The sequence below is a fragment of the Oncorhynchus kisutch genome, linkage group LG18 (genome assembly GCF_002021735.2).
Source record: "Oncorhynchus kisutch isolate 150728-3 linkage group LG18, Okis_V2, whole genome shotgun sequence".
NCBI lineage: Eukaryota > Metazoa > Chordata > Actinopteri > Salmoniformes > Salmonidae > Oncorhynchus > Oncorhynchus kisutch.
Window position 1 is genome coordinate 20,156,374 of NC_034191.2, and position 25,921 is coordinate 20,182,294.

General features: G+C 44.6%; 2 protein-coding genes across 2 annotated transcripts in view; both read right to left on the reverse strand.

The window, feature by feature from the left end:
* LOC109909256 (chordin-like) overlaps positions 1-8,631 on the reverse strand; it is a 34,602-nt gene extending 25,971 nt beyond the window's left edge. The window contains 7 exon segments of the mRNA XM_031796083.1: positions 1,118-1,259; positions 2,990-3,077; positions 3,201-3,318; positions 3,728-3,874; positions 5,389-5,515; positions 5,761-5,864; positions 7,373-8,631. Coding sequence (XP_031651943.1) covers positions 1,118-1,259; positions 2,990-3,077; positions 3,201-3,318; positions 3,728-3,874; positions 5,389-5,515; positions 5,761-5,864; positions 7,373-7,532 — 886 coding nt within the window. The 5' untranslated portion in view covers positions 7,533-8,631.
* A 4,348-nt stretch (positions 8,632-12,979) lies between these two features.
* LOC116354792 (proline-rich receptor-like protein kinase PERK14) lies at positions 12,980-25,012 on the reverse strand. Its single transcript, XM_031796342.1, has 4 exons — positions 24,965-25,012; positions 24,430-24,473; positions 17,296-17,352; positions 12,980-17,060 (listed from the first exon to the last, which is right to left on the reverse strand). Exons 1-4 carry the CDS (start codon positions 25,010-25,012, stop codon positions 15,884-15,886), a joined length of 1,326 nt encoding a protein of 441 aa, XP_031652202.1. The 3' UTR covers positions 12,980-15,883.
* Positions 25,013-25,921: the final 909 nt, after the last annotated feature.

Here is a 25,921-nt window from a genome sequence, read left to right on the forward strand (position 1 = left end):
AAATCAATCCCAGAACGACAGCAAAGGACCCTGTGAAGATGCTGGAGGAAACAGGTACAAAAGTATCTATATCCACAGTAAAACAAGTCCTATATCGACATAACCTGAAAGGCCGCTCAGCAAGGAAGAAGTCACTACTCCAGAACCGCCTTTAAAAAGCCAGACTACGGTTTGCAACTGCACATGGGGATGATACTTTTTGGAGAAATATCCTCTGGTCTGATGAAACAAAAAGAGAACTGTTTGGCCATAATGACCATCATTAAGTTTGGAGGAAAAAGGGGGAAGCTTGTAAGCCGAAGAACACCATCCCAACCGTGAAGCACAGGGGTGGCAGCGTAATGTTGTGGGGGTGCTTTGCTGCAGGAGGGGCTGGTGCACCTCACAAAATAGATGACATCATGAGTAAGAGAAATTATGTGGATATATTGAAGCAACATCTCAAGACATCAGTCAGGAAGTTAAAGCTTGGTCGCAAATGGGTCTAACAAATGGACAATGACCCCAAAGTATACTTCCAAAGTTGTGGCACAATGGATTAAGGACAACAAAGTCAAGGTATTGGAGTGGCCATCACAAAACCCTGACCTCAATCCTATAGAAAATTTGTGGGCAGAACTGAAAAAGTGTGTGTGAGCAAGGAGGCCTACACACCCGACTCAGTTAGACCAGCTCTGTCATGAGGAATGAACCAAAATTCACCCAACTTATTGTGGGAAGCTTGAGGTAGGCTACCCAAAACGTTTGACCCAAGCTAAACAATTTAAAGGCAATGCTACCAAATACTAATTGAGTGTATGTAAACTTCTGACCCACTGGGAATGTGATGAAAGAAATAAAAGCTGAAATAAATCATTCTCTCTACTATTATTCTGACATTTCACATTCTAACTGACCTAAGACAGGGAATTTTTACTAGGATTAAATGTCAGGAATCGTGAAAAACTGAGTTTAAATGTATTTGGCTAAGGTGTATGTAAACTTACAACTTCAACTGTATGTAAATCTGAATTCATGGAAATATTGAGTCTTCTTCTATCCACATTTAAACAGATACACAAACACACTTTCATGCACCCATAAATACACGCACACACGTGCACGCACACACACACACCTGCGAACAGTGCTCTGTGTTTGATGATCTTTCCTTCGATCTGCTCCCGTCTACCAGTGGCTGTTGTCATAGTAACCCGAAGTTGTTCTGCCTGTAGCTGTCGCACGTGGGATTGGGGAAGATTCTTCCACACCCCGCAGATCTGAAACCACACACACACACACACATGTTCTTAGCCAAGGCTGGGGTTTGAGTGTGTGTGTGTGTGTGTGTGTGTGTGTGTGTGTGTGTGTGTGTGTGTGTGTGTGTGTGTGTGTGTGTGTGTGTGTGTGTGTGTGTGTGTGTGTGTGTGTGTGTGTGTGTGTGTGTGTGTGTGTGTGGTCTTAGCCAAGGCTGGGGTTTGAGTGTGTGTGTGTTGTATTCTGCCATAGTTACAGCTTCCAAACTGACTCAAAACAGTCTGCATATGCTGTTTAATTTCTCTGCAACACACACAGTTCCATCTGTGGAAAAGATCAGCCCGTCGAGACTCTGGACTCAAACAACGAAACCTCCGGAAAAAATATTTGCCTTAGAGGGGTAAGAAATGTGATGACGGACACACACCTCATAGCTCAGACTCCAGGATATAATCTCCTCTTTTAATTATAATTGTGCTCCGTCTCCTTCGCACGGGTAATGTCACGCACTAAATACCACCCCCCGAGATAATCTGTGCCAACAAACCCTCCCCCTAGCCGTCCCAGGGCGGTTTCACTAAGGTCCTCTAGCACTCAACACTTGATAGGGGCATTTGTCAAAAAAATTATAAGTACATTTTTTTCTATGCCTATATTCAGGGGTCCTGACTTAAGTTGTTACCGAATGCGATGATGTTACGTGTGTAATTTGGCTTTAGATGGGAAATGGTGCACTGGTGATGACACACACAGCTCCCCTCTTAAATAAACTATACCTTCCTTTCTCCTTTTCTTTCTCTGTGTTTACTCTGTGTAAAATTAGGTGACTGTGGCAGTTGCTTGTGCCTCTCAGTCCAACAGTTGCACCATTCCATTTGACCCAATAAAATCAACTGTTTGTGAGAATGGCTCCATGCGTTCTTTTACAGTAATCAAGAACTGATTACCTCAGCAACATTCGGACAATGATAAGGCAATGCTGTGACAATGCTGTGAGTGTGTGTGTGTGTGTGTGTGTGTGTGTATGTACGTGCGCGTGTGTGTGTGTGTGTATGTACGTGCACGTGTGTGTGTTTGTGTATTTGTGGCAGCGTCTGTGTTTATCATTGCAGGGTGAGAGTTTGACCGGAGAGTCACAGAGAGAGTGCGTTTATCATTGCAGGGTGAATTATGTCGGGGCCAGTGAGAGTTTGACCGGAGAGTCACAGAGAGAGTGCGTTTATCATTGCAGGGTGAATTATGTCGGGGCCAGTGAGAGTTTGACCGGAGAGTCACAGAGAGAGTGTGTTTATCATTGCAGGGTGAATTATGTCGAGGCCAGTGAGAGTTTGACCGGAGAGTCACAGAGAGAGTGTGTTTATCATTGCGGGGTGAATTATGTCGGGGCCAGTGAGAGTTTGACCGGAGAGTCACAGAGAGAGTGCGTTTATCATTGCAGGGTGAATTATGTCGGGGCCAGTGAGAGTTTGACCGGAGAGTCACAGAGAGAGTGCGTTTATCATTGCAGGGTGAATTATGTCGGGGCCAGTGAGAGTTTGACCGGAGAGTCACAGAGAGAGTGCGTTTATCATTGCAGGGTGAATTATGTCGGGGCCAGTGAGAGTTTGACCGGAGAGTCACAGAGAGAGTGCGTTTATCATGGAGGTGCTTCATCTTTCTCTCCCTGTCTTCTCACATTCACACACACATAGATAACAAAAACATAAATTGCAGAAATGTCTACCTAGGAACAGAGAGTGTTCCAGTCTCTTACCATGTCTGAGTCTCTCTTAGGGGTCTTGTACTCAAACGCAGTGTTTCCATCTGAATCAAGGAAGGCAACCCTGCTTGGTCGCCCAATCCTAGGAGAGGAGAGAGGGAGGGAGAACAGGAGAGAAAGATACAATTTCATTTGATCAAGTTAGAGACTAGTCATTACTAATGATTATCACATGATTGTTAGTTTTTCTGTCAGTGTGTGTTACCTCTGGTAGGTGATGGAGAAGGTCAGGCTGGTTCTAGTGAGAGAGAAGCGTGCCCGGGCCACACCACTGGAGCTGGGTAACCAGGAGCCTGTCACTCCCGTCAACACTGCTACAAAGTCTGGACACACACACACACAGTTAAGTAAAGATGTAATTCAGAATGACTGAATGGAGGAATGATTTCCTTGTTACGGGGGCTGTGAGAGAATGTGTCCTTATATGAAAACTGTATATCCTTGTACTCTATATCCATGTACTGCATGTATAATATGTGTGTGTGTTTCCATGTCAGGTAGCCTAGCGGTTAAGAGCATTGGGCCAGTAATCGACATGTTGTTGGGTCGAATCCCCGAGCCGACTAGGTGACCAAGTCTGTTGATATGCCCTTGATCAAGGCACTTAACCCTAAAAACTACCGTAAGTGATTAAATGTTAATGACTAAATGTAAATGATGTATTTCCATGCATGAGTGTACAGTATGTGTGTTTGCATGAGTGGGTTTGTGTGGTCGAGTGTGCATGCTCACCAGTGCGGCTCTCCCCAGAGGAAATGTCCTCAGAGCTGAGGTATGAGCGGTCATTGTAGGACTTGTGCAGGTCATCCTCTTTCTCCTTCTCCTGGAAGTACTCGAAGCCATCAAACACCGCCTCCGCCTGCTTCCTGTCCACCTCGCCTGGACAAGTGCAACACAACACCCAGGGGCACAGCGTGTAAGGCGGTGGGCTATTTACACAACACCTACAGGTTGGCATTACTTTAACATGAAGGCATAAAGTAAGGAGAATCACAGCAAATGTTGAATGAGTGAAACAGCTAGAAAGAGTGACAGGGTAAAATAGAGGAGAGGAATAATTCTGAAATGCAAAGAGTTCTTTCTGTCCTCCCTAATTCTCTCTGTCTCTCTCCCTCTCTTATTTCTCTCTATCCACCCTCTCTGTCTGTCTCTCCTCTTTCTCTCTCTCTCCAGGTGTCTCTTCCAATCACTTGTTGGAGCACTCCTGGCTCGTCTGGGTGCCACGGTAGCAAGGTTTGTTTCTTAGTCCGAGGAGCAGAGGGGGAGTGACACTCACGTGCAATCCCAACAATGACCTGCTGTTCTAAACCACTGTGTGGTGTGTCCTGATGTCATGAGCACATTTCAGCGCCTCACACACACTGATATACAGACACACTGAAAAGCATACTGAGAGAAAAACACACAAACTACGAGACAGACAGGCTCTTACTCACACACACATCATCAAAGAGTCCAGACCTCTCTCTTCAAGGTCATCCACTTTACTCCTAGACTATCTGCTCTCTCTCTCTCTCTCTCTCTCTCTCTCTCTCTCTCTCTCTCTCTCTCTCTCTCTCCCCCCCTCCCTCCATAGGGCATGCTCTGTGTAGTGTCAGTTTCACCTCCTTCCATTCCACTATACTATACTGTATCCTCAGGTGCACCAGTGAATAAATATATATATACACACACACACAAGCATGCGTGCATGCACACCCCGTTTTCCATCACTTAGACAAACACTCATACTTTTCCTAAAGACACAACCACAACACACTCCCAAGCTTTTCAAAAAATCACCACCACGACACACACTCTCAACATTTTCCCACATGAACCCAAACACACTCAATGTTGTCTCAGTGCTGGGGGCCCACACCTCAGAGAAACCCAGGGCTTTACCTTAACTTTCCATTACCAAAACACACTGCTGAATAACTATGGAGAAAATAAGACCCAACATGTGTGAGTGAATGTTTGCGCAGGCGCGCGTGTGTGTGTGTGTGTGTGTGTGTGTGTGGGCGGCGGGGGGTGGGGGGGGCAAAGAAGGAATAAGATAAATTCATAAAAAGAGAGCGAGAATGAGCGTATTTGACACAGTCAAGTAGGAGAGACAACAGAGACTAGACCTGCTACTGATTACCAATCAGCCTAACAACATAATGAAACTAACTGACCTAGAGAGAGCAAGAGAGGGGTAACAGGAAACATGGGGCAGGATAGATCATTAGTAGGCTAGTAGGGGTTACCTTTGGGCAAGTCTATATAGTGATAGGGACAGTTAGTAGGCTAGTAGGGGTTACCTTTGGGCAAGTCTATATAATTATAGGGACAGTTAGTAGGCTAGTAGGGGTTACCTTTGGGCAAGTCTATATAATTATAGGGACAGTTAGTAGGCCAGTAGGGGTTACCTTTGGGGCAGGTCTTGCAGCATTGTCCAGGTAGCAGTACTGGGTCATCACAGCTAGGCTCAGGACAGTCCCGCTTGACGTTCTTACAGCTCACCTTCCCCAACACCTTACTCTTACGACCCCTTTGCTGAAAATAATAGACAAGAAACATCAACTCCTCATCCGACACTGACCTCAAAAATGTATCACACAGGCCTGATGATATTTGTTAAATGGGGTCACTAAGATCTGGAGATGGTAATTGATTCATTCATAATTCATTTGTTAGTTATTTTAGGCCCAATTTCTGTCCATTGATAGGCCTACATAATGGCTCCACTATCCAAGATTGACATGTACTCTATTAGGCTTATTGTGAAGGGTGTTACTTACTGTCTCGCAGTAACATTGGACACAATGCATGACTCCAAACGGCTCCCCGAGGTCAGGGTGCCAAGTGTCCTCCAGAGAATAGAATCTTCCTCCGAATGAACATCCTGCAATCAGTCCAGAAGGACCCATTAAGACAACAATACACTAGCAGTTGGTAGAGTCCACATATACATGTAAAACTGGTGAGTGGCCTGTAACATCCCTCTGTTTAGATTGCTTAAGTTAATAAGAACTGAGGTTGGGGCGTTCGTATACTTTAGTTGAACTCTAAATCAGAAGTATGCTGGCATTACGTAGTTCACATGGCATATCACTCCATTACATAGTTCACATGGCATATCACCCCATTACATAGTTCACATGGCATATCACTCCATTACGTAGTTCACATGGCATATCACTCCATTACATAGTTCACATGGCATATCACTCCATTACGTAGTTCACATGTCATATCACTCCATTACGTAGTTCACATGTCATATCACTCCATTACGTAGTTCACATGTCATATCACTCCATTACGTAGTTCACATGTCATATCACTCCATTACGTAGTTCACATGTCATATCACTCCATTACATAGTTCACATGGCATATCACTCCATTACATAGTTCACATGTCATATCACTCCATTACGTAGTTCACGTGAAAGAGAAATAAAAGGTAGCCTACCAGGGGCTATGTAATGGAAACGAATAGATATATTAGGTTTTGAGGTTTTGTGTATTTCAAAATTATTGTTAAAGTAGTATTAATAAAAGTATTGCATTATAAAAAGTCTACATAACAATTGCCCCAGCAACAAGTGTTTGCACCACAACCCTCCCCTGCCTAGCTCCATATGGGTGTTCGCCGCAGCCTGGAGGTGAGGCTCCCCGGTGCCAAGTTCACTCCTGTTGATTTGATATTGCGCGGTTGCCGTAGCTGCTAACAACCTGGTTCGCATTATTCTTTCATTAAGTGACTACACTTTAAACAGTCCAGTCGCGTTAGAGTTAGACGTAGTCCCATGCTTTCCCGCACAACTCACTGCAATATAAATCACTGCTTGGCACAGCCAGAGAAGGCCACTAAAGAACTGCAGCAAAGGACAGCCGATTGATTACAGTTTCCAGAATTGGATAAACGTTATTAGTGGCAGTTGTTAATACACTGCTCGAATCCCTTGACTTCTTACCATTTTAAAAACAAGCAGTTTAAAGCCCTGCATATGAACCAGATGGCATTCTCGGTGGTTATGATTAAGATGTTTTCTGCTAAATTGTTCATGAAGTAACCATAACAATGGGACATTTAAGGAAGACGACAACAAACAAAAAGATTGGGTTGATAATAAGGGTGATGCTGTGCAGTGACAAACTTTGCTTGACAAAATGATAGGCTAAGAATAGGCTGTAGTAGCCTAAGTAATCATCTACTGACGGTCTTAAAAAGCTATAGACATATTAGGCTATACATTCAAATTTATATTTGGCAGATTAGCAAACGAGCGCTAGGCTAGCCCATAGTGCTGAAATGCCCGTGCCAGGATTCAAAACGCAGCAGGGGTCATTAATTGAATTCAGATATTTCGGTTGAAAAGAAGTAGAAGAAGCATCTTGGCTCACCTGACATGCCCTTGGATGGTAAAGGTTCCCTCTCCGAATGGATGGGCAGAACGGGAGATTTATGCCGTGAGGCCAGTCCAGAGTGCAGCCACGCGCAGCTCATCACGCACAGTAAGGAACTCAGCGCGCGGCGAGTGTGCATCCCGGCCGGTGGTAGCATCCCAAACTGGCTCCGGTTTCTCTTTTCCCTTTTTGTTCTTGAAAACTTCTTCCCTTCGTTTTTAGAAGCTTTCACGTGAACGTAAGTTGTCACTCCAGTAATAAACCTTCTCTAAATAAACAGGAATAGGTCAGCATTCAAGTCGCCTATTTGTTGATGGTCTTGAAGTTATTCCTATTCGGAAATAAAGACTCCCAAGTTATGCAACAGAGAGAAGCAGAGAAAGTGACCAGAGGTTGGAGATTTTCCGAGGCAATGACTGTACCAGCCCAGAAGCGTATGTCCCGTCCTTGCGGGTCCCTTCCCACTTTATACTTTCCCTGGACACTTGGAGCAGGCACGGGCAGGGAGGGGTGAGAAGGAAAGGAGTGGGTGGGGTTAGGAGGGGGGTCAACAGGGGTCTTAGAGCCTATACCCCTAAACTAATTCCATGTCAAATGTGAACACCTAGTGAAGGAAAGTGGAATCTTCAGGGCTGTAGCCTACAGTAGGCTAGGGAGGAATGTTGGTTTCTGTGTGTGCAGCCTGTTCTGTATTTATACAACTGCTTCTACAGTTCAGACATAAGTGACTTAACAGAAACAAATGAACATTGTTTGAATAGCTCGGGCGACGTATTTCAATCTGTGTTGATCCTCTATCACAGAATGCCCTTTTTTATGGAACACTTGATTTATGTTGGCCATATTAACTTCAGCTTCAAATACCTACCATTCCTACCTGAACATTCATACGTTTGTGTAGCCTATTTGTGTAGCCTGTTCTCATTGAATAAGAATGGCTGAAGTCATCGACAATATCGACTCACATTCTTTATTATTTTGTTTATGGAAACGTTCTCTTATTGTTATACAAGTGAAAATTACATACAATAAAACACTTGATTTACATGTGTTTTGAAGTTTAGCAATATGCTTCCCACTCCTCCATGTTCCATAGGTGTGAGAATGCGTGCAAGAGGCTTCAGGCATGGTGCCTACCGAGGCATCACGAGCGCTCGGCGGGTCAAGTTTACAGTGAAGTGCGCACGGAGATTTATTTGAATAAGTTCACAGCAAGAGTCTCGCCATTCAGTCATTCTGTGGAACAGTAATGATCCCTTTGTGAGTGCAAGTACAGGACAACCACCCCCAATTAGACATAATATGATAATATAGTAATGATAACATTAATCAAAATGGGGGGGGGGGGGGGGGTGGCAGGCTGTGAATCAGGCTGTTTAGAGAAGAAGAAGCTTTGTCTGTCGCGCTCCGGAAACGGTGCAGGTCTCTCGCCTCTAAACCCTCCCCAATCCATCCACATGCTATACATGACGATACAATATGCTCAATGGCGATAACCTATCCCATTCAATAAGAAACCAGCACGTCCCCTATTCTGCCCGAATGACCCTGGCTCTAACAAGTGCTATAAACAACAACTATGAAAAGAAAAGGGCAACGATTTCTCGAAGCATAGGCCTTTATCCAAATTAAAGTTTTCTAAAGTCTTAGGTAGGGCTGTGACGGTTATTACATTTTGGGTAACGGTTATTGTCGATTTTTTTTATTTATTTGTAGGCCTAATGCATCATAATTGTGTTTGGGGCGGCAGGTAGCCTAGTGGTTAGGGCCAGTAACCGAATTGTTGCTGGATCGAATCCCCGAGCTGACAAGGTAAAAAATCAGTCGAACAATGGCAGTTAACCCACTGTTCCTCGGTAGGCCGTCATTGTAAATAAGAATTTCTTCTTAACTGACTTGTCTAGTTAAAATATATATATATTTTGAATAATGCATCTCTGAAAATGTGACATCATACCTAATGCATACAACACAGCTTTGGCGACACCCTTCAAAACACCAATGAAGCTTTTCCTCCCACCTGTGGTGTTATACTCAATAAAAAACTGTAAAAATGAAAAACTGCTATTGGGTAAGCTAGATCTACTTGCATACGGTATGAAGTTGAATCCCCTCTTCTCCTAAAATTAATATATTAAGACAATTATGTCAATATATTTTTGGGGGTCCATGGTTATTGTCTATAATTGTCGGTTGTATTATTATATGATAATTGTGCCAGCACTATAAAATTGCATTCTATTTTCTGCATCCGTTTGTATTTATGGCTAGTTCCCCAGCGCCAGTGTCGGTGGAGATAGAAGTGAATGTGGGAACCCCTAAATATCTGTCAAAGCATTGGAATAAAACGGACTTATTTTGTCCCCTTGTGTTTATGCTATAGACAGACATTGTAGCCGAAATTGAAGAGCAAATAAACATTATTATTGAAAAAGTACAGATCTGACATGACAGTTTGGTGGTGAACGTACATATAAAGTACACAAATACAGTACCAGTCAAAAATACATTTGGATTTGTTTAACACTGTTTTGGTTACTACATGATTCCATGTTTTATTTCATAGTTTTGAAGTCTTCACTATTAGTCTACAATGTAGAAAATAGTTTTAAAAAATAAAGAAAAACCCTTGAGTAGGTGTCCACACATTTGACTGGTAGTGTATATACATTCAATTTGATATTCCTGACATTGTTTGTTCTGTTATTTCATCCTTTCCTTTTAATTTATTTTGAGATTTGTTTGTATTGTTTTGTATTGCAAGGTATTACTGCACTGTTGGAGCTAGCGAAGTTGTATGTGTGAGGACAGCGTGCAATTTTTATGCATATGTCACATTATGTGGCTGTGAGAGAATTCCATTTAGGTGAGTGAATTCACACGCGGGTTCCCCTCTCCTCCGTCCACTTCGCGCACCCGTGAAATGGAATCGATGATGGTCTATTTGCACTTCATCACGAAGTGATAGCCGCCGCTTTTATTTATTGCTGCACGGACCAATTCATTAGACTGGCTAGCGAATTGTCTATTGGAGCTAACACCACACATTTATATTATGCGGGTCACACTCAGAGTAATGAGGGGAGCTTTTGTGTATTTCCCCACACACATGGATTGCTACACAGTAGGTTCACTTTTCTGAATTCCAAAAATGATGTGTGTGTGTGGACATGCCTGAGATAATACAACATCTGGTTTATAGATTCTGGGTGTTGTAATACATTCTTTAATGTTGCCATATTATTGGGTCTATTGTACAGCCTCCTATTATTGTATATGTAAAAGTAACGGATTCAGGGTTGAAAAGTAGAGTCTCTCCACCTCGGTAGCTAGTGTAGAGTTTGAGTCTCATTCTCGCACCCACTTCAAGAATGAAAGTAGCTTAGCCAGGAGTTTATAGTGGTTCCCCCAAGTCTTGTCTAGTGGTTTCATTTAAAGAAGAGAGGAGCGAGAGGAAGAGAAAATGAGAGGGAAAAGGAAAGAGAGCGCACGCGTCTGAAGTCATATGCCAAAAAACATTGATTGCGTTCTAATACAATCAATTAACCGTGACCAGCGTTTTATGAGAGTGAGTAAGGTTACAATTCCGATAAGACCCAACCTAATATAAACCAGACACCATGCCTATTTTTATAGTCAAAGTGTTGTGTAATATGTTCTCCCTGAAGATAGGACACACCCGAGGACAGATCAAAGAAACAGAGACGCTATATAGGCCTATGTGAGAACATATTGGTGCTTTTGATGCAATCATGCCTCTTCTCTGTGTATTTGCTGATGGTGTCGAATACAGACAGCCGAAAGTGCATAAACGCAGCAGCGCATGTTTCATTTGTGTAAGCCTACTTCCCCAGAAACCCCCTCACTCCATCCTCTTTCCGTCTGACTGGCACACGTTCGGGACCGCATCCTGTTTGCTGGCTGGATTATACTGGAGGTGTGAATATACCAGCCCAGCCCAGCCGAATATACAGCGACAAGGGGGAGCAGATAGCCTGGCAGATGTGTACCAACCGGTTACAGGGCGCCCCCAACACCACCTGTTCCCCATCACGGTTTTATGTACACTGATCAAATGGCAGAGGTCGACAACGAGGTCACTACAATTTCTGTCCCTCTTTTACGCACGCACATTTAACCCGCTGTGGCACCTGAGAGATGGATTTGTTTGGTAATATGCCTGATGTCCTTAATTATAATTTACATTCCAGTCTCAATCATTTCTGACTCGAGTGTAAATGTCCTGAAACAAACCAGAACAAATGCGCTGAATGGAGTATGGACATCCTGTCTCCCGCGCTCTCCTTGGACCACTGCTCGCTTTATCAAGTCCAGACATCGAGACGGAATTTTGTTTCTCAAGAACAACTCAGAAAAAAGGAAAGTTGCTCACTGATTAGTCACTTTTATAGAGCGTCGTCAGAAATACGATGACTCATTTTATTTTACCCTTGATAAAATCCTTAATATGACTCTTGGAGGAGGTGGATATTATTTAGCCTAATGATGGAAAAAATAATAACATGCCAGTGATTGAATAGCCATGCCAGTATTTATAAATTAAACTTATACATGATGAAATATAAATCGGTCATATTCAGCACTAATCATCTACACTGACAGATTATGAGGTCAATTGAAACCAGGATGTGTCTCGGTGAAGAACCTTTTACTGCCTCCAATTTGGTTCTTAATGTCAACTGACAGAACAACAAAACGGTAAGGGATGATGTCTTTATAGCTACTGTTATGCTGATGTTGATAATGATGGTAATAAGACCAACCAGGCCTACATGACCTGGTGTTGTCAGGCTAATTCTTGTGTTACTCCTAGCAATGGAAAGTAGAGAATAGCCACTCAAAATTTAAATTGCGGTCTGGTTAGAATTCATGTTTATTCATGTATAAAAGCTCGGAATCAATACGCAAACACTGCCGAAACGGCGAAATGAAAGTGGACGGGGGTGCGAATTAAATTGGTGCTCCTGGTTGTCTTTTTCTCACAATCCATTTTCGAGGGTTCCCTAGATGGAGAGTGTGAGTCTAATTATTGCCCTCCATGCAATTAGCGACCAGAAGCCATTGGCATGGACACGTGGGGAGGAGGGGGACACAACACCACTTGTCTTTGACACCTCGGATCCAACTGTGATATCTCTCACTTTAGGCTTGTACAATTGCGTTACTCCAAGTCGTCACTGTAGCAGCCTGCTGTATATATCTGATATTATATAGTAGTTTAGGCCTAGTCTTGATTCTCTAATGTTACCAGACCGTTTTGTCCGTTATACTACTCAGCCTAAACGTTGGCGCCAAAATAATAACTCACTGACACCTACAGTACTGTATGTAACGTTCAGGGTCTATGTGGGTCTGTTCTTCTCTACAGCTGTTCCCGTGTTGCTTACAGATCCGCTCCCCCCTCGATAAGCAAACACCAGGCTTGAATCACCCCCCGACAGAAACCTCATTACTGAGTGCCTTTGAATTCTGCATTACCCCTTCTAATTTTGTTTATAAGAGTGAGATTACTTCCACACTTTATTTTAAGCGGCTTTGGAAAGTTGATAGTTTTCAAGAGTCGAGAACACAGTGATAACTGGCCGCAGTACACACATTTTTATTCCTGCGGTAAATACCTCGACCATTAAACATCAACACAGTCATCAAGATTAGTGTTTCGGGGGGCGACAGTGTAACAGCGCATTTGACTCACAGACCAACCGTCTCTTCCGAATTATTCCACTGATACTGACGCAGTCTTTTGTGCGCAATTATGTTCCCTGAAGATGCGTGACAAGTAGCACGTCAATGAATTAAATTATTGGCCCAGCCCAACAACTACTCGGTGGACATCTTGTTTTCTCCTCTCCACAGGTACAAACGGCTCTTCCCTTGATTGATGGTTGCTTTAATTTGGTGGATTTTTTATTTATTTTTTACAATGTGATTTACAATTTGGGTGGTCTGACCAAATGATTGGATTGTCCTTTCCAGAACATGCAAAAAGCAGAAAAAGAGAAAACAGACAGATCATGGAGAGACAAGATGGGGCAGAGGGAGTAACACACACACACCACTGGATAAATGTACTTTACCACTTGTCTTTGTGACCCAGTGTCAACACTGGTAGTGTCACTGCCACTGACTCCCACACCTCACATCCTCACACACACCGCCACCATCCGTATCAACCCTACTGTCCTACCATCAACCCCCACACCAGAGTGTGGGACCCCCAGTGAGAAATCCTCCTCCTCCTACAGACAGCCCGAGCCCAGCCCCAAACCTCTGGGGGTTGTGTAGCTTAGAGGAAGCCCAGCGTCCTGGGGAGAAAGTAAACTACTGGGTCACAATCACACTGATGAGAAAGTCACAGAGTTCCTCAGAGATGAGAAATTAGTAATGGAAATAGTCATCCAAAGATCAAACTCATCCCAAATGGGTTTCTCCTATCATAAAGCAGAAGAATGGCCCTTCCATCTCACAAGTTTATCCCAAATTTGTCACACAGTGTCATCACCAACCTTATAAAAACCTATTTGTAATGTGACGTGGTAGTAGTTTGCTCCTATCACCAGCAGGGAGAGGCCCATCATTGTACAAGGTACTATAATCTGTCCTCCACATGTTACTCTGCCCCAGCCCCCTTCCTCTCTTGCCCAGGATGGCAAGCTGCTCCTGGGCTGAGGCTGAAGCCTAGACCTGGGCCTGCTTCGGCCAAGGAGGCCAGAGTGGAGCAGGACGACCCAAAACTGGACACCAGCCCAGAGTGAGAATCTGACACCGCCAGCTCCTCAAACTTCTGGATGACCGCCCGTACAGACTGGAAGGGCACGTCTCTGCGCCAGCGACCCCCACCAGTGGACGCGGCGGACACTCGGCTGAGGAAGATGTGGGGTGGAGGGGGTAGGCCACAGCGGAGCCTCAGCCTGCCCTGGCCCAGCCCCAGAGCGGGACGCACCCCAGCGTTGCTGAAGCGAGTAGGCAGTAAGGGCTCCCGACGGCTATCGTACACAGTGGAGAAGGACAAGCCCCGCCTTTCAAGCCACCAGCCGCAAGCATCGTCCAATGAGCTCACTCCTGTATGGAAAATAGGAAAGGAACTTATGTCTTTAAATATTGTGCGAATAAACATTGCAATGTCATTCTGAAACGCGGTGGTCTTTATGCCCAACTTTTTCTGCACTCAACAAAGCTACATAGTTGTTGCCTCGTTTGGCCTGACTAAAACATGTTGATTGGAGCAGGAACAAACTGTCCCCCAGGCACCCACAGTGTTTTCCCTATATGTATTTAGTAGCGGCAGTGCGTGGCAGCCACTTGTACTTAAAAACAAAAAGTTGTTATATGTATTCCCCAGTAAGACCCCATGAAGACTGTAGTTGTTAGTTTACTATGGTATACAAATCATAGTAAGAAAAACAATATACTATAGTAATTACTGTAGTATTTTTGCAGACTGTAAAATACTTGTGGAACCCTAATGGACAAAACATTTAAAGAGCAAATTTTCCATAACCTATACAGTAGGTAGGTAGAACTGAGGTCTGAATGCAGTGTCAGCTTCTGCTCTTTTCTATGTAGGGAACACAATAATATTGGTGCCACCCATAAGAGAGAAACATCTCTCACTTATGGGTGGAACAAATTGGGATATAGGAGGGGAATGTGCTGGGTATATGCAAAGGAAATACTGTAGTATATACTATAGTAATTACAGTAGTGTTTTTGCGAAGATTACTGTAGTATTTACTGGAGTGTTTGTGGTCTGTAGTATACTGTAGTATTTACAATAGTATACTACAACATTCTATAGTAAGTACTGTAGCATTCTATAGTAAACCGTAGTATTTTGTTCATGTGGGATAGGCACGAGTGAGCAATAATATGTCAAATATCAATGCTGTTCCCATCCCATGTTCGGTCGACAGTGCCAGTCATCCTGGTCAACAACCACTAATACGTATTTGGCCTGACTCTCTACAGTTAATGATGAAGCTGCACATTTCTGTCATATTTGATTCAAATCAACAGATTGTTTATGGCTTGTTGCTGGGCCAAATTATTAGAGTTTCTGTTGTTTACAGAGAGCAGATGTCAATATGCCTTGTAAGCCAAAATGAAATTGTTAAAGAAACTATTTAATTGTTAGTGGTTCGGCCAATCGCTGGGGAATCCATGCTGACATCCTGTTCACCACCAGGCGGCACCACAGAGCAGAGTTAAAGGACGTGAATGAACTTTATGTAGGACAGAGCCTGTGTCATGTATGCCCTAGGGACAATATTATGAGTGTGTGGGAGTATTTGCACAAGACTGCCTATATGTATTTGTAGGCTACAACCGCCACATGATTATGTGTAAGAAATGTAGCCCATCTGTCAGTAGAAATATATCAGCATGCCAGAGGCTAAGAGTATTATTAACAAAGCAGTGATTTGTACTTGTTCTGCCACTACCATTAACTCATGGCCAGGTGGAGTAGAGTGCACATCCTCACCTATCCTACAGAGTGCTGTTGCAGACATCCACCTCCCAGTAAAACTGACCCCTGACGATGACCACGTCCCCACACACCTGAGGGAGGAGCTGAGGGGCAGACTCCTGGGATACTGAACCGGTAGTGACGGAGGGCTTGGTCCGTGGAAGGTCACAGTGAGGGAGGAGCTGAGGGGCAGACTCCTGGGATACTGAACCGGTAGTGACGGAGGGCTTGGTCCGTGGAAGGTCACAGTGAGGGAGGAGCTGAGGGGCAGACTCCTGGGATACTGAACCGGTAGTGACGGAGGGCTTGGTCCGTGGAAGGTCACAGTGAGGGAGGAGCTGAGGGGCAGACTCCTGGGATACTGAACCGGTAGTGACGGAGGGCTTGGTCCGTGGAAGGTCACAGTGAGGGAGGAGCTGAGGGGCAGACTCCTGGGATACTGAACCGGTAGTGACGGAGGGCTTGGTCCGTGGAAGGTCACAGTGAGGGAGGAGCTGAGGGGCAGACTCCTGGGATACTGAACCGGTAGTGACGGAGGGCTTGGTCCGTGGAAGGTCACAGTGAGGGAGGAGCTGAGGGGCAGACTCCTGGGATACTGAACCGGTAGTGACGGAGGGCTTGGTCCGTGGAAGGTCACAGTGAGGGAGGAGCTGAGGGGCAGACTCCTGGGATACTGAACCGGTAGTGACGGAGGGCTTGGTCCGTGGAAGGTCACAGTGAGGGAGGAGCTGAGGGGCAGACTCCTGGGATACTGAACCGGTAGTGACGGAGGGCTTGGTCCGTGGAAGGTCACAGTGAGGGAGGAGGTGGAGGGATAGACTCCTGGGATACTGAACCGGTAGTGACGGAGGGCTTGGTCCGTGGAAGGTCACAGTGAGGGAGGAGCTGAGGGGCAGACTCCTGGGATACTGAACCGGTAGTGACGGAGGGCTTGGTCCGTGGAAGGTCACAGTGAGGGAGGAGCTGAGGGGCAGACTCCTGGGATACTGAACCGGTAGTGACGGAGGGCTTGGTCCGTGGAAGGTCACAGTGAGGGAGGAGCTGAGGGGCAGACTCCTGGGATACTGAACCGGTAGTGACGGAGGGCTTGGTCCGTGGAAGGTCACAGTGAGGGAGGAGCTGAGGGGCAGACTCCTGGGATACTGAACCGGTAGTGACGGAGGGCTTGGTCCGTGGAAGGTCACAGTGAGGGAGGAGCTGGAGGGATAGAGCAGCAGCAGAGGGATCCAGGGTGAACGTCAGAGGATGGGCTAATAATAATGTCTGGAATGGAGTAAATGGAATGGTATCAACCACTTGGTTTTTATGTTTGATTTGATACCATTCACTCCATTCTATCCATTATTATGAGCCATCCTTCCGTCAGCAGCCTCCACTGTTCTACACAGTATATCAATACATTCTTGGATGAAGAGTCTTGCATTGGACTCACTGACAGACTGTTCCATCTCTTCCTCTTGTAGGTCTATAGCACCCTCCAGTGGTGAGCCTGTATCCATGGATACACAGAGAACAGAGAGTTAAAACAGCCCACAAAACAGTTGGCGCCCTTTAAAGCATGTAGGGATGTAAGCATGCCAGATTATCCTTGACCCATTTATTCACACTTTCCCATGACGTTTACCAGTATTTAGAGGAACCAGAAACCCAACACTGAAGAAACAGAGTAACCACAAGAACAATAACTATCTGGCATGCCTCCCAGTTTAAACCTGGAGCCTACAGAATGTGTCTGACCTAGACTAACTGCCAAGCACAGGAGATTGGTGGCACTTTAATTGGGGAGGACGGGCTCATGGTAATGGCTGGAGCGGAATGGTAGCAAATACATGGTTTCTATGTGGTTCACTTGTGGTTCACATGGTTTCTATGTGGTTCACATGGTTTCTATGTGTTTGATGCCATTCCATTTGCTGTTCCACCCATTATTGTTAGCTGTCTTCCCCTCAGCAGCCTCCACTGCTGCCAAGGTGCCATTTCACTCATCATATGCAGCAGTGCTCTGGTCCTTGACATCCCCTGTGTCCCTGACAAATGGATTCCCCTGCAGGTGGGATTAGTGGGGTGGGAAAGAATGGGAAGGTGAGTCAGGGAGGGTTCAGTCACTGGGTCACTTGGAGGGTGTGACCTATATTCATCCGAAGATTGAATAGGGCCATGGGACAAGCTTGAGCATCCATAAGACTTGTGTGCCTCTCACTTGTCTAAAACAAAGATGTCTAACTATCCTACCTGAAAAGAAAATAAGCTTCCTTACCTGTGAGAAGGCCTTCGTCCCTCCTTCCGCCTGTTCCCCAGCTCTACTATCTGTCCACCCAGGGGTCAGGGTGGGGTCGGGAGGCAGGCAGCAGGTGGCAGAAGCCCACTCCCAGCATGGCAGCTCCACAGAGTGGCAACAGCAAGGACACAAAACGGCACACATAGGGGGACTGATAGAGTGGTGGTGGGCAGAACGGGTGCCACCTTGGGAAGCATGGCACACCCCTTCCTCACTTAGTACACATCGCCCTGCCCCCTCCCCACCCCCGACACAGCGCCCACACAGGGTATGGGAGTATGGTAGAAGGGCAACGTCAAAATCATGATGACCCTTTTATTCTCCCTTCTGTTCCTCCTCTTGTTCCTCCTCCTCACCCTGTCGCTTGTCGTTCTTTTGTAGTGTTCCGTCAAGACAGGGTGGTGTCTTTCGCATTATTGACAGATGTTGAGTTCAATGCATTTATAGCTCAAATTCATCCCATCACCCTTGTCATGCAATTATTTTTTAGTCTTCACCAAAACAAAGGTCAGCATAGTCAACATGTACTGTTGACAATTCAAATAGTGAGGGGGCCATCCCTGAATCATGTATTTTCTATGGGCTGATGCAATGTAACATGTGCAGCCACAGTATCCTATTAACCATTATTCCGAGAGCCTTGGCCAACACAAAAGACACAAACGATCCTCCTCAGAAACACACAATGAGGAGAGATCCCCACTGTACAGTCATCCTTTTCTAGCACATATCAAAGAGATTCTTCCTCAACAGATCACAAAGATACCTAACTCTGGTAAATGAAAGATCCTCTTTGACAGACCAAAGATGTCCCCCACACAGATGGATGATACAGCAGGCTGCATTCACAGAGGGCTCCACTCGATTTAGGGTGAGACAGACATATTCCTGTCCTTTTCTCCCACCTATCTCCATCTGCTGATGTTGAGCATGATGTGCTACGTAGGTTGGCAAGGCAGACAGAGGAAGAGAAAGGAAGTGAGAGAGAGATTGAGGGAAGCAGCCTTATATTAGACACTGCTTGGTATTGCCATGGTTATGGCCTTACGTAAAGACACCAGTAAGGCTGGCCCACTGAGCACACACACACACAAACTAGGGATTAATGTAATGGTCACACAGACACTAATTTGTCATGCAGACCTTTTCCTTAATCTTCCCCTCTCTCCGTGTCTCCTGCTGTACTACGTGAATTATCTGAAAGGGTTTTTGCTACATGATGGGAATATAAAGATCTGCCACAGCTCCATCACCGTGGTTACACTTTCTGTCTCCATATGGGCTGGTGGGGCCATTGTTCCCTGGGCCACTCCACAATACCAGGGCCAGCTCAAAGTGGGCTTCTGGGGTGAAAGTGTGCAGGATGAAGGAGGGGTAGGAGGAGGATAGAATGGAGACAAGACGATAAAGTGGGAGCTCAGTTGGTAGAGCATGACGCTTGCAATGCCAGGACACTGGGTTTGATTCCTAGGACCACCCGTAGGTAAAAATATTTTGATAAAAGTGACATTCATATATACACTGCTCAAAAAAATAAAGGGAACACTAAAATAACACATCCTAGATATGAATGAATGAAATATTCTTATTACATACTTTTTTCTTTACATAGTTGAATGTGCTGACAACAAAATCACACAAAAATTATCAATGGAATTCAAACTTGTCAGTCAGGCTACCTCTGGCGAGCACATGGAGGGCTGTGCGGCCACCCAAAGAAATGCCACCCCACACCATGACTGACCCACCGCCAAACCGGTCATGCTGGAGGATGTTGCAGGCAGCAGAATGTTCTCCATTGCGTCTCCAGACTGTCACATGCTCAGTGTGAACCTGCTTTCATCTGTGAAGAGCACAGGGCGCCAGTGGCGAATTTGCCAATCTTGGTGTTCTCTGGCAAATGCCAAACGTCCTGCACGGTATTGGGCTGTAAAGCACAACTCTCACCTGTGGACGTCGGGCCCTCATACCACCCTCATGGAGTCTGTTTCTGACCGTTTCAGCAGACACATGCACATTTATGGCCTGCTGGAGGTCATTTTGCAGGGCTCTGGCAGTGCTCCTCCTGCTTCTCCTTGCACAAAGGCGGAGGTAGCGGTCCTGCTGCTGGGTTGTTGCCCTCCTACGGCCTCCTCCAAGTCTCCTGATATACTGGCCTGTCTCCTGGTAGCGCCTCCATGCTCTGGACACTACACTGACAGACACAGCAAACCTTCTTGCCACAGCTCGCATTGATGTGCCATCCTGGATGAGCTGCACTACCTGAGCCACTTGTGTGGGTTGTAGACTCCGTCTCATGCTACCACTAGAGTGAAAGCACCGCCAGCATTCAAAAGTGACCAAAACATCAGCCAGGAAGCATAGGAACTGAGAAGTGGTCTGTGGTCACCACCTGCAGAACCACTCCTTTATTGGGGGTGTCTAGCTAATTACCTATAATTTCCACCTGTTGTCTATTCCATTTGCACAACAGCATGTGAAACTTGCTTCCTAAGTGGACAGTTTGATTTCACAGATGTGTGAAAAGTGCAAATCATTCCCAGAACAGCAGCAAGGACCTTGTGAAGATGCTGGAGGAAACGGGAACAAAAGTATCTATATCCACAGTAAAATGAGTCCTATATCGACGTAACATGAGAGGCCGCTCAGCAAGGAACGAGCCACTGCTCCAAAACCACCGTAAAAAGGCCAGACTACGGTTTGCAATTGCACATGGGGACAAAGATCGTACTTTTTGGAGAAATGTCCTCTGGTCTGATGAAACAAAAATAGAACTGTTTGGACATTACGACCATCGTTACGTTTGACGGAAAAAGGGGGAGGCTTACAAGCCGAAGAACACTAGCATCATGTTGTGGAGGTGCTTTGCTGCAGGAGGGACTGGTGCACCTCACAAAATAGATGGCATCATGAGGTAGGACAATTATGTGGATATATTGAAGAAACATCTCAAGACACCAGTCAGGAAGTTAAAGCTTGGTCGCAAATGTGTCTTCCAAATGGACAATGACCCCAAGCATACTTCCAAAGTTGTGGCACAATGGCTTAAGGACAACAAAGTCATGGTATTGGTGTGGCCACCACAAAGACCTGACCTCAATCCTATAGAAAATGTGTGGGCAGAACTGAAAAAGTGTATGTGAGCAAGGAGGCCTACACACCTGACTCAGTTACACCAGCTCTGTCAGGAGGAATGGGCCAAAAATTCACCCAACTTATTGTGGGAAGCTTGTGGAATGCTACCAAAAATGTTTGACCCAAGTTAAACAATTTAAAGGCAGTGCTACCAAATACTAATTGAGTTTAAGGAAACTTCTAACCCACTGGGAATGTGATGAAAGAAATATAAGCTGAAATAAATCATTCCCTCTATTATTATTCTGACATTTCACATTAAAATAAAGGTGTGATCCTAACTGACCTAAAATAAGGAATTGTTACGTGGATTAAATGTCAAGAATTGTGAAAGAGTTTCAATGTATTTGGCTAAGGTGTATGTAAACTCGGACTTCAACTGTGTATATAAACTCAGCAAAAAAGAAACGTCCCTTTTTCAAGACCCTGTCTTTTAAAGATCATTCATAAAAATCCAAATAACTTCACAGATCTTCATTGTAAAGGATTTAAACACTGTTTCCCATGCTTGTTCAATGAACCATAAACAATTTAATGAACATGCACCTGTGGAACGGTCGTTCAGACACTAACAGCTTACAGACGGTAGGCAATTAAGGTCATTGTTGTGAAAATGACACTAAAGAGGCCTTTCTACTGACTCTGAAAAACACACAAAAAAAGATGGTCAGGGTGCTTGCTCATCTGCGTGAACGTGCCTTAGGCGTGCTGCAAGGAGGAATGAGGACTGCACATGTGGCCAGGGCAATAAATTGCAATGTCAGTACTGTGAGACGCCTAAGACAGCGCTACAGGGAGACAGGACGGACAGCTGATTGTCCTCGCAGTGGCAGACCACGTGTAACACCTGCACAGGATTGGTACACCTGAACATCACACCTGCGGGACAGGTACAGGATGGCAACAACAACTGCCCGAGTTACACCAGGAACGCACAATCACTCCACCAGTGCTCAGACTGTCCGCAATAGGCTGAGAGAGGCTGGACTGAGGGCTTTTAGGCCTGTTGTAAGGCAGATCCTCACCAGACATCACCGGCAACAACGTCGCCGATGGGCACAAACCCACTGTCACTGGACCAAACAGGACTGGCAGAAAGTGCTCTTCACTGACGAGTCGCGGGTTTGTCTCACCAGGGGTGATGGTCGGATTCGCGTTTATCATTGAAGGAATGAGCGTTACACTGAGACCTGTTGAATCTTGTTATGTTCATACAAATATTTACACATGTTAAATTTGAAGAAAATAAATGCAGTTGAAGTTTCTTTTTGCTGAGTTTACACACACACACAAAAGTTTGGACACCTATTAATTCAGGGTTTTTTCTTTATTTTTACTATTTTCTACATTGTAGAATAATAGTGAAGCCATCAAAACAATGAAATAACACATATGGAATCTAGCAGTAACCCCCCAAAAAGTGTTAAAGAAATCTAAATATATTTTATATTTGAGATGCTTTCAAGAAACCACCGTTTGCCTTGATGACAGTTTTGCACACTCTTGGCTTTCTCTTAACCAGCTTCATGAGGTAGTCACCTGGAATGCATTTCAATTAACAGGTGTGCCTTGTTAAAAGTTAATCTGTGTAATTTCTTTCCTTCTTAATGCGTTTGAGCCAATCAGTTGTGTAGTGACTAGATAGGTGTGGTACATAGAAGATAGCCCTATTTGGTAAAATACCAAGTTCATATTATGGCAAGAACAGCTCAATTAAGCAAAGAGAAACGACAGTCCATCATTCATTACTTTAAGACATGAAGGTCAGTCAATCCGGAAAATGTCAAGAAGTTTGAAAGTTTCGTCACAAAAACTACCATGCACTATGATGAAACTGGCTCTCATGAGGACCGCTACAAGAAAGGAAGACCCAGAGTTACCTCTGCTGCAGAGGATAAGTTCATTAAAAAGTTACCAGCCTCAGAAATTGCAGCCCAAATAAATGCTTCACAGAGTTCAAGTATCAGACACATCAACATCAACTGTTCAGAGGAGACTGCTTGAATCAGGGCTTCATAGTCAAATTGCTGCAAAGAAACCACTACAAGCAGATGCCAATAATAAACATTTACGTTCCAACAGCTGTGTCTTTGTGAGATGCAGAGTAGGTAAACGGAGAAGGAGGTGTGATAGTGCTTTGCTGGTGACACTGTCAGTGATTTATTTAGAATTCAAGGCACACTTAACCAGCATGGCCACCAGAGCGATACGCCATCCCATCTGGTTTGCGCTTAGTGGGACTATCATTTGTTTTTCCAACAGGAAAATCACCCAAAACACACCTCCAGGCAGTGTAAGGGCTTTTGACCAAGGAGAGTGATGGATTGCTGCATCAGATGACATAGCTTCCACAATCATACGACCTCAACCCAATTGAGATGGTTTGGGATGAGTTGGACCGTAGAGTAAAGGAAAAGCAGCCAACAATGCTCAGCATATGTGGGAACTCCTTCAAGACTGTTGGAAAAGCATTCCTCATGAAGCTGGTTGAGAGAATGCCAAGAGTGTGTAAAGCTGTCATCAAGGCAAAGGTTGGCTACTTTGAAGAATATAACATATTTTGATTGAACACTTTTTTGGTTACTACATGATTCCATGTTTTATGTCATAGTTTTGATGTCTTCACTATTATTCTACAATGTAGAAAATAGTTGTTTTTAAATAAAGAAAAACCCTTGAATGAATGTGTCTCCAGACTGGTTATTATAGGAGGACTGCTGTGGCTGGGTAGAGGTAGGGGGCTTATCTCACCACTGAACTATTCCTAGTGCCTTTTACTTGAACCACCAAACACTGCTTTTTAATCTAATCTTGATATCAGCATAATTCACAGTGTGTGTGGCAGGAGTTGGAGTGGGGTGAATGAGAGTACATAGTGTTCACCAAACCAGCATGCAGTATGCACAATGTCCAAAGGCCATTTCTTAGCAAGCAAAATCCGGTGTTGTGGATTAGGCAATAGCCTCTATACATCCAGATAGATAATCTAATCACTAGAATATTGATAATGTATTGACTCATGAAAAGAAATGGAGGTTGACTAGGCCTACTCAAAGGGATAATGGCAATATAGGAAATAAGAGATTATGAACAGATAATCATTATTTTATATTTTACTTTGAGCAACAAAAAAAAAAGAAAGTAGAAACATACCGGTTTGTCTTGTTCCATTCAGATTTGTTTTCCCGTGCACGTATCTCATTTCATACTGCTTTTGGGAGAGTTGTATCGTTTATGTGCACACCGTTGACAGGAGGATGGCCAGCTGTCAAACATTAACGCCAGGGTAAATCAAATATGACGTTCAGTCCACATTTTTTGCGGTTGCCTAAAACGCATGTGAGTTGGATTCGATTAAATTGGTCATTTATTATTCCAACCTTCTACTTTCAAAAGAAATATTAATCAAAAGTTAGGCTAGGTTATCGTCACTCGCTCACTGGATATTATACGTTTTATGGGCATGTGAATCTACGGATTGCTACATTTCAGGAATCATAAACATGCCCAATTGTTGGCACAACAAACAAAAAAACTCACCAAACAAAACAGGTTTCCAGAGGTACACGCCTAGGATAAACAGCTCAAGAAGGCAGACGCAAAGTGGGATTTGGTGACTATAAGTGACTTTAAACCTATATAACGGTGTCGCGAACTCCTATGATATCCCTCCTGGAATAAATGGAACACGGGGACGAGCACCATGGAAGAAAAGACCTTGATTGAGGGGCGTCATGCGCACAGGAGCGGGCTATGGCTTTAAGCAGTGGGTATCCAAATGCGCATTGCAGTAGTGCTATCATCATACTATACGAATACACATGCAATGTGAATTATTTATGTGTTTGTTTAATCGATCAGTTATCAGCGTGGTTTATTACACCCCTCAAGTGATATTTTAGTAGAATAAGTATAGATTGATGAATAGTGATAATTTTACCCTTTCTGGCAATGTGATACACTAACATAAAATGTGACATACAAATGGGAACTCTGTGCATTATTCATTGATATGTGTTTCTTTAAGACTTTGTTGGGGGCCCGAACCATGAAAAACAGCCCCAGATCATTATTCCTATTCCACCAGACTTTACCAAACTTTACAATATGCATTGGGGCAGGTAACTTTTTCCTGGCACCCGTCAAACCCAGATTCGTCCGTCAGACTGCCAGAAGGTGAAGCGAGATTCATCACAACAGAGAACGCGTCTCCACTGCTCCACAGTCCAATGGCGGCAAGCTTTACACCACTCCAGCCAACGCTTGGCATTGCGCATGGTGATCTAAGGCTTGTGTGCATCTACTCAGGCATGGAAACCCATTTCATGAAGCTCCCAACGAACAGTTATTGTGCTGACGTTGCTTCCAGAGGCACTTTGGAACTCGGAAGTGAGTGCTGCAACCGAGGACAGATGATTTTTACGTGCTGTGCCACTTCGCAGCTGAGCCGTTGTTGCTCCTTGACGTTTCCACTTCACAACAACAGCACTTACAGTTGACCGGGGCAGCTCTAGCAGGGCAGAAATTTGACGAACTGACTTGTTGAAAAGGTGGCATCCTATGATGGTGCCACGTTGAAAGTCACTGAGCTCTTCAGTAAAGTATCTTTTAAAATGTACCCCAATACATATTTTAGGTATGTGAT

What these genes read in the sequence shown, in the direction of transcription:
- LOC116354792 (XM_031796342.1), bottom strand. Translation starts at nt 25,012, where the DNA reads ATGACGCCCCTCAATCAAGGTCTTTTCTTCCATGGTGCTCGTCCCCGT. An exon ending in TCCATGGTGCTCGTCCCCGT is followed by an intron (nt 24,474 to 24,964) that starts GTTCCATTTATT and finishes GTATGAAATGAG; the next exon opens with ATACGTGCACGGGAAAACAA. An exon ending in AGAGATGGAACAGTCTGTCA is followed by an intron (nt 17,061 to 17,295) that starts GTGAGTCCAATG and finishes CTATCCCTCCAG; the next exon opens with CTCCTCCCTCACTGTGACCT.